The sequence below is a fragment of the Lepisosteus oculatus genome, chromosome 1 (assembly GCF_040954835.1).
Source record: "Lepisosteus oculatus isolate fLepOcu1 chromosome 1, fLepOcu1.hap2, whole genome shotgun sequence".
NCBI lineage: Eukaryota > Metazoa > Chordata > Actinopteri > Semionotiformes > Lepisosteidae > Lepisosteus > Lepisosteus oculatus.
The window spans coordinates 17,271,470-17,280,391 of record NC_090696.1 but is presented as its reverse complement, the minus strand read 5'-3'; the positions used below and the strand labels follow the sequence as shown (position 1 = coordinate 17,280,391).

The following is an 8,922-nucleotide window of genomic DNA, read 5'->3' as shown; positions in this document are numbered from 1 at the left end:
CCCGAGAGACAAAGAGATCAGGGAAAAGCAGGCTCTCGTCAGAGGAGGGAGACTTCAGTGGGAGCTGAGGTTAGTGCTGTTAAGGGTAACTGGGCTGAAAGCTTTTATTGCACAGCTAGTGTGTGGATTTGTACAGCTGCAGGGGGACAAGATGTGTAATGTGCAAGCAGGCGACTTGGCCAAGTATGTGAGAGAGACAGTGCTGCCTAATGCCCGTCCAGTTTAAACCATAACCCCTGCCATCGCCTTGCCTGGCAGAGAAATACCAGGTACCCCACAGCAAAAGCACATAAAGAGTCTTTGGAGATGGGAGTTGTACCCACAGATGGGGGCAGAGAAAGTCAGAAACCACATAATCCCTCTCAGGGTCAGAAAGAGTGCAGCCCAGACTGGAAATGCTAAAGGTGAAGAGTTTAATGTAACGTGGGAGTGAGTGGTCACATTACTACAGCTAGACTGGGCGCCAGAGAGAAAGCACAGCACCAGTACGCTGGGCACAGGCTGGGGAAAGCCCTTCATATACAGGGCGAGGAATGCTCGGCAATTTGGTTCTTAAAAAAAAAAAGCATTTAACCAGACAGTAGTGACTGATTGCAAATAATTTATTCAAAACGAACGATTTCGGAATACATTCTACACACAGAGACCACACTTCTTCCAGAACAGCAAGGAATACGGCAGGGCCAGTAACCATGGCAACTGAGGAACAGTGTGGGGGGTGGGGGGTGGGGGGGGGGCCAACAGTGACCCCCCCTCCATGTTCCGAAGGGAAATACAGTCCCTGTTTGACAACAGTCCGGGACGAACGGGCCTTCGGTCAGAACAGCAGTTTAAGGCACTTCTGAAGCACGTACATCTGCCAGGCCAGTGGAAGGCAAAGGCACCAAGCACAGTCTTCACTTTACGTTCCGAACTTTAAGTTCCGCTTGCCAGAAAGGGCGATTCCCAGTTAAAGTGGTTAATGAGCGAGAGAGGACAGTACACAGCCGTGGGGTCTGCTGGCCTGCCGACTCACGCCCTCGGTATTAGCACTCGTTTTCCCCCCAAGTGGAAATCCTGACCCTTCATTTTCCTCAGGCGGCCGGGAATTCCCGCCTCCCCTGCGGAGAAAATCCTGAGCCGACCTGCGCTCCAGGTCAGCGAGCCCTAAGCCGAGTGGCCGGCCTGGCATTGGCGTGGTGTGGCATGATGGGAGCGGAGAGGCAGCGTGGACACCATGCTACCGTATTCCCGCGACAAGTCGACGCACTTCCTTTCCCAGCGTTTGGCAGAATGAGAACTTTTAAGACTGAACCCTTCCCCCCCTCCAGACCAGACACCCTCCCCTCGCCCCCCCCCCCCACCCCCGTCCTCCTCGAGGCAGCCGGCGGCGGACCGCTACACGTGCTCGGGGTGGTTCTGCAGGCAGCTGATGAACTCGGTGACAGGGTGGCCCTTGTAGCAGATCTGGTAGATGGCATTGAACAGGGGGAACCTGGGAGGAGAGGAAGGAGGGAGGGGGGAACAGGGTTAGGGGTGGCGCAGGAGAGCATGTGTGGGTGAGAGGGAGCACATGAGAAGGATAAAGAGAATTCACAGACTCTGGGGGGGAGGGTTATAACAGAGCTGTACTGTTCCCACTACACTCCCTGACTATCCAAAGGCACATCTCGTAGACGTTCCACAAGAAAAAATGTTTGCCTTTAACAAAAACTTAATCAATTTGATTATGATGACTTTGAAAGCAGCCAATTACTTGCTCAGACTGACCAAAGGCTGAGGCAGCTCTTCTGTTTACAGCGATAACGATCGATGAGTTAAATAGGGCAGGGTTTGTATTAAAAAGGGCATTAGGACCCGGATCAGGTCAACTCAGAGGACGTCTTCAGAATGAACAACAAGAGGGAACACGTGCAAACTGTGCTTTTCAAGCCGAGAACAGCAGGCACTTCTTTATACTGCGGGAGAGGGGAACAGGCTACCCAGCCCTGCTGCTTTGAAGTGACAGAGCAGCCTGTAGGAAGTAGAAGGTCAAAGTGCCAGTTCCCAGTGGTCTGTGAATTCTCAACCCAACGAGGAGCAATAACAATCCCTCAGGACAGGGGAGTGTGGCTCAGAGCACAAGGTCACCAGCGGCAGTTAAGAGGAAAATCAGGTTAGGTAACTGTGAGGGGTAGCACGGACTGGACAGGTGTAGCAAACAGATTCTCCACCCTTTGTCTTCAATTTGGGTTAAAGTGGTCGGCTACCATTAAGGACACCTTGAAGCACACAGTTTTAGCTCAGTCCTATAGGAAGCAAAATTAGAAAAAAATAAAGATCTGGCCCTTACTTGTGCAGGAGATTCTTGTGACTGAGGATCTGGTTGACTTCTGCGGAGGTCAGGGGTCCCTGGAGCTTCTGTCCATTGAGCATCTCCTTCTCGAGCTGCTCGATCGTCTGCAGGCGGAGGGAGAGAGCAGTCGTTCAGAAGAGAGCTGGGTCTCTGCAGCCCAAGAAGGCCAAGATCTCAGACAACAACAACGGGGGCTGGAGATGCAGGAAGCAGGAGTGTGTTGACAAATTAAGGCGGTTTTGGGGTTTTGGTACATTTTTTAACTGGTGACATGGTGTAAGGGGGTGGCATAGCAAACGCTTTGTCCACGTGAAGGAGAGGCGGAAAAAAATAACTGCGGCCTACCTTGCCCGTTTTGGCAAAGGCTTCTGCCACCTTGCGGTTGCGCCCGCCGTAGCAGGTGGTGATGAGGTCGGCCACGCCGCAGCTCTCCAGGAAGGTGGCGGAGGACACCTGGCTGCTGGTGCAGAAGAGCCTGGCAAAGGCGATCATCTCCATCAGCCCCAGCCGGATCACCGCCGCCTTGGTGTTGTCACCCATCCCCAGGCCGTCGCAGAAGCCCGCGCCCACAGCCACCACGTTCTGCTCAGGGGAGAGATAAATTCACCATGTGGGAGCCCCGCCTCCAGACATGTCAAGTACGTTCATCGCCAACAGGGGGAGACTGCCCCGGTGTTGTTGTGTTGCCCACCCCAGCTTCTGGCAAGCACCCCAGGGGCACAGAACAAGCCATTCAGAGCTAAGCAAGAGCCACAGAAGTTACAAACAAGCTGAGGCCTACTGAGTAACTTGTTCCAAACCCCTACAACTCTTAGTGTACATTTCTCACACCTTTCTGCCTCCGTCCACCCAAAACACAGTTCTGTTGTAAATTACACAGCAGACCCAAACAGTCAAGAGCCTCTGCATGGATCAGTATGGATCCTCCTCAGCCGATCGCTGGAACAGGGAAGAGAGAGCCTCTGCACGCAAGTCAGGGAGCTCAGAGGAAGGAAGCTCACCTTGAGAGCTCCACAGATCTCCACCACATCTGCCTCCTCGACCACAGTAACGCGGAAGTTGGGCGTCTGGAAGAGTTCCTTCAGCAGGGCTCCCTGCTCTTTGTTCCTGCAGCCTGGAAAAAAAAACAGTTATTTTATTTATTTTTAAAGATACAGCCACCCACACCCACTCCTCCCAGTCTCTCCTCACTATTGCTTCACTTTCTCTCCCCACTGTTCTAGTGTTCTAGAGTTTACACATTTGGTAGAAGTGTGGGTTCAACGTGCTGTGCCATTAATAAAGCACTGAGAAGGGGGACCCTGTGCTGTTCCTCCAGCCTGGTTTGCAACACGATCGCTCTCTGCCGGCCCTTACCGATGGTCGTCTCGCAGAACTTCTCCTCCGCCACCTCGCTAGCGATGTTGGCCCCCATGAGCACGCTGACGGCGATACCCAGCTTCTCGCGGATGACCTCCGAGATGAGCTTCAGGCCATCGGGGCCCTCGTCCACCCCCTGCAGGACAGACATCCTGGTTAGAGCCAAGCTGCCTTAGCAAATCGTTGTGGCGCTACTTAAGGAAGGCGGTCAGTTTCCATGCTTTCTACGCTTATAACTCCCGGGATTACAGCGAGCTTCCCCTTCCTCCCCCCCAGCCTTCTAGCACTTCCGAGCAGATCAGATCTACCTTGATGAGCGAGATCCCTATCGCGTCCTTCTTGATCTTTCCCTTCAGGGTGTCACAGATCTTCCCGATGAACTGGTGAGGGATCACGAACACCAGGATGTCGGCCCCTGTGGCCGCGTCCACGACGTCCGGGATGGCCACCTGCAGGATAAGGCATTCGTGGACCAGGCGTAAGACATCCACACAGTGAAAACGGGACCCCTAAAGTTTGGCCCTCACAGGAAAATATCCAGCATGCTTTCAGATCATCCCATCAGGCATCAGCAGTTTGAGAAATGTGGGTTAAACTGGCTTGGAATTTAAAAGGACCTAGAAAAAAGGCTGGATTCCTGATCTCGGCAGCCACAGGAAAGAGAAACCCTGGGTTTAGACTAATTTGTCCGTTACAAGAAGGGAAACTGCATGCAGCGGTTTTTGTTCAGGCATGAATACAAGCTCACACCCTGCAAAACGGCTTCAGTCGGAGCCCTCTGCACCCCATGATCTCAGGTAGGGAAGAATGTGCAGGTCCACTCCGCACACAGCCCTGTCTACCTTTGCCCTCCATTAGTGACACATGCATGATAGCAGCAAGGGCAAAGGTGACCATTCAGTACACAGCCCGCAAGTATTACATTAACAGCGCGCATCACAGCCACAACACAGACTCTGAACCTGCACGAGACACTAAGGGGAGGGAAACCTTGGGCTCCTCTGTGTGGCTGGCTACAGTTGAAGTACACCTGAACTCTAAAAAAAGACCCGCTTCAGACTGTGGACAAGCTAGGAGTCACAGTAGGACCTCTCACCACGTTAGGCGGCAGCTTGTGTCCGGGCAGGTACTTGACGTTCTCGTGGTCGGTGTTGATGATCTCGGTCAGCTTGCGGCCGTTGACCATCTCCTCGAAGACCCACATGTTCACCATGGTGTCGAACCCGTCCTTCTCGGCAGCGTTGGCCCCGACAATCTTAGCAATGGCCGAGCCCCTGCGCGGGAAGGCAGCCACAGTTACAGACACCATTCCTTGATCTTACAGCAGGGGCTGATGGGTTCTTTTTTTTTTTCTCAATGGAAGATCAGCAACTAGAAAACACAGACTGGAAGATCTTGTGCTCAGGTGTCTTGAGGAGCCTTATTCCAAACCACTACTTTAATACTTTCTTGCTGACAATCTGCTCAGATTTTTCTCCACGCGTAAAATGCCTTCCTTGTGCAAGGAAAACTGAGGACAACTAGGCCTCAACAGGGGGAATATGCTGATCAAATAACACCTCTTACACACAAGTTCATTAGTACTCCTTTTCCCCTTGTGATCGCTTCAGCTGGGTGCTGGAGCTAGCAGGGAAGACAATTCTGCATTCTGTGATCAAACTCTTGCCTCACAATCATGTTCAAGTTCAATCAAGTTGGAGTTCATCACAGATCACGGCGCTCATTGCGCTGTTGATCAATTCAAGGCACGGACCCCAATGCCTCCTGCGAGTGAAGATTTACAGAAAACCAGAGCTCTTGTGGGTCAAAACTGAGGCGCCTTGAATAAAAGCATACAGCTACCCAGAGCAGCAGTTCAGCCTGTTGCCCTCAACTCCTAACTGCTCTCACACAACCAGTAGATAAAGTCACACTACTCCTTATCAATTATAACCCCCACCTTTTACAATTATCAGTCATCATTTATATCAGTCATCAATTTCTAATACAGTAAATCCTAAATACATCCATCTTTTGGTCAATGACATGATGTCCTTTTAATGACTGAGACATCACAGTGTGACATGGTAATCTAAAGCACCGATTAGCTTCTAAATTAAGGTGTAGGACATGATTTCGATTGGTACATTGTATTACCCTGAGAACAACCTGGAGGGCTTCAAAATACACAAGAGATCGCAGATCCCCTTTATAAAATAGAGTTCAGACTACAGATACATGAGAAGCTGGACCAGAACCTAGTCCGGGAGAAGGAACAGGGTCGGCGAATCAGACAGCAGCTCTCAGCCCCCTCCAGGATCACCCTCCAGACGCAGGCCGAGCGGGCAGCGTCAGTGACACAATCGCTGCAAGACAGCTGTGAAGAGGCAGCCCCGTCTGCTCCGAGACGCCCGCTGTTCCACACATGACTGTCCAACAGAGATAGCAAACAGCCTTGACCTCCCCCCCACCCCTCCAAGACACACACACGTGCACACACACCACCACATTAAACTGGTTCGTTTCAAAACCAGCCTTGAATCACTCTGGAGGGTGACAGCTGCTACAGAGGAGACATGATTCTGCACTGTGGTTGGATAGTGCCAGCCTTGCTACCATGGCAACACAGTTTCCCCCCCTCCCCAGCTGATTCAATAACCCAGGAAGGACTAAGAAAGCTGTCGGATCACGGGTGAAAAACAGAAAAGTTAATGGCTGCATCCACAAGCTACATTACTCTTACTGTAATCCCCAGTAGTGTAGAGTAAGATGTTCACCCATCCCTCCCCACGTCTGAACAGAGTACCACACAACACAATGAGCTCTGCTCTTCCGGGCTCAGCGGTGCCAGGATCGGGCCAGCCCTGCGCGAACTCCTGTCCCGGGCCCGGGCGGCCTGCCAGCCTGTCCCGACAGGCGGCGCGCAGCTTTGTGTCCCGAAAGGCCTTTGCCATTGTGAGCGTTCAGCCTTTACAGGACACCCATTGTGCTAAAACATCTTACAAAGCCAATTTTGTTGCTGAAGTTTGGAAAAACCGGATGCGCACAAAGGCCTCTGAACCGTCCCGGAAGAGCCCAGAATAAAAGGGATGTTGTAGCAGCTCTGGCTACCAGACTGCACTTCAACCTGGGTTACATCTCTGCTACACGTACTAACGCCTGAAATAAACGGGGACCCAAAAGAATTTAACAGCACTTTTAAATGTGATCTCCTGTAAAATAGTGGCTGACCTCATCATGTAATTGACTCATGATTACAGAGCCTAATGCGTCTGTGTAGTGTAGCACCTTCCTCACTGCCCTAATGGACATTATAATAAACTATCCCCTTATTCTGAATAAAAAAAATTCCCTGAAATTGCATGAACGGCAGTTCAGGATCTAAATCCGGGATGACCGGAAAGTGTTAATTATATTACAATGCATGAACTCTGAATGCCTAGCTTACAGAACTTTAGTCTTAAATATGGAAATCAAATAAAATCGACGGTCAAAATGTACATTGGCAGTCAGTGCGATGTCCCCGCTTTCCACACAACAGATGCGCGCACAGTCGGACTTTTCCTGCACCTCGCTTGCACGCCACGTGATTCCGGCGACAAGAATGGAGACTGGGAATAAACTTGAAAGACCGTACTTCACGATTCCGCACGACAGACTGAAGACTTCACTGGATAATTAGTATCAGAATTAATGACATGGACAGTTTCCAAAAGGTGTATGTCCAGTTAGGCTTCCGAATTTTTTTTTAATTCAATACACATTTTTCAAGACCCCTCTGGTTTTTTAATGACTGAATTTTGCTAGAAGTTGGGAGGAATGGTTAGACCACAGGGATCCCAAATTCAGAAAAAACGTTTTCTAAGGCAAACTTACAAATGTCCCATAACTATAAAGATTTGAGCTCCATTAATAAGCGAGTTTAAGCTCATTTTATTAAAATAAATTAAACCGCGCAAGACGGTGCAAGGTCTAACTTTCGTGAAGTAGGTAAAACGGTGCCGTATTAAAACTGAAGCAGAAGTAACCTTTTACCAGTAATTCCAAGAGCTTCTGAATACTGCGGTGCTTGTGCTAACCGGCGGGACCTGTTACTGCTACCATACAGTATACTGCACCTGCTGTCCTGACACCTTGTGGACTTAGCTCCCTAGCCAGTCTGGGCATTAACTGAAATGCAGCTACAGTACTCTCGCTTTTTTCCTAGAAACCATTGAAATATTCCTGCTCGACAGCACTCCGTGTAAGGATAGGCTCGCCCTGCACAGCCACTCATACGTCAACTGAGCTATCGCACATTATTAAAGGTGCCAGTAACAGCAGGCAATCGTGCACCTAGCGTCTTAGCTCCGGGGGGGGAAAAACGTTAAGAAAAAAAAAAGGTTTAGTCTCGTTACTTACCAATTACCAGAGCCGACGATGCAGGCTTTCTTTGGTGCTGCCATTGTATGTCTTGTACAGAATCTCACAGCTGCCAAATCCGAATGCTGTAAAATCTAACTCACCCAGCGGCGCACTCAGGTATTTATGCCCCGCACGTGGCGTCGCAGTGACCCCAGTCCCGCCCCTTACCTCTGATTGGCTGAAGAGCTGAAAGGGGCAGGGTAACTACTTCCCGGCTCCTGTCACGCAGCCTTTTCCCCGCCCCCGCCGAGATGCACATCTCGGGAACATTTGATTAAAGCGCCAGTTCTGTTGATTGAATTTAACATCAACCCGGAGATAAACGAATTAGATCTCGTCCCACCCAAACACCCAGCGTTGACGCCCATCATTGAGACATGTTTGCATGGCCCTCAGGCGTCGATAGCTGATTCGGTCAAGGGACTGACTCCCCCCCCCCGATACAATTCCACTATCATGCTACACGATCCTCTCACTTTTATCACCATAGAAGTCCCTAAAACAGATACTACTATTGGATTGCATATTGTTTTTTCGGCATCGCTGAAATGTTCGAGCACATTTTTAAATACATCACGTTTCCAACCTAAACAATAACTCCAGAATACCCACTCCTAACCACGACTCGAGCTACGCATAGATAATTAAATTTAAGAGGCGCCACATACCTAAATGCGTTTAAAGCAAGCATTAAAGGGGTATCAGGACGCAGAGACAAAAATATTTTGATAAAGGTTTAAGATCAACCTCTGTCTGTCAAGCACTGCACTTAAAACTAGTAAACCCTAAAAGTACATCTTCTTGACTCACAATACTGAATGCAGGAGTGCCTACAGCTGATTTCATCAACATGAAAGACATTCACA

At 50.1% G+C, this 8,922-nt stretch overlaps 1 protein-coding gene across 1 annotated transcript; it reads right to left on the bottom strand.

The window, feature by feature from the left end:
• Window positions 1-584: 584 nt before the first annotated feature.
• gpd1b (glycerol-3-phosphate dehydrogenase 1b) lies at window positions 585-8,161 on the bottom strand. Its single transcript, XM_006629249.3, has 8 exons — window positions 8,054-8,161; window positions 4,770-4,947; window positions 3,982-4,122; window positions 3,671-3,809; window positions 3,316-3,428; window positions 2,660-2,896; window positions 2,312-2,418; window positions 585-1,474 (listed from the first exon to the last, which is right to left on the bottom strand). Exons 1-8 carry the CDS (start codon window positions 8,095-8,097, stop codon window positions 1,378-1,380), a joined length of 1,056 nt encoding a protein of 351 aa, XP_006629312.2. The 5' UTR covers window positions 8,098-8,161; the 3' UTR covers window positions 585-1,377.
• Between the last annotated feature and the right edge of the window lie 761 nt (window positions 8,162-8,922).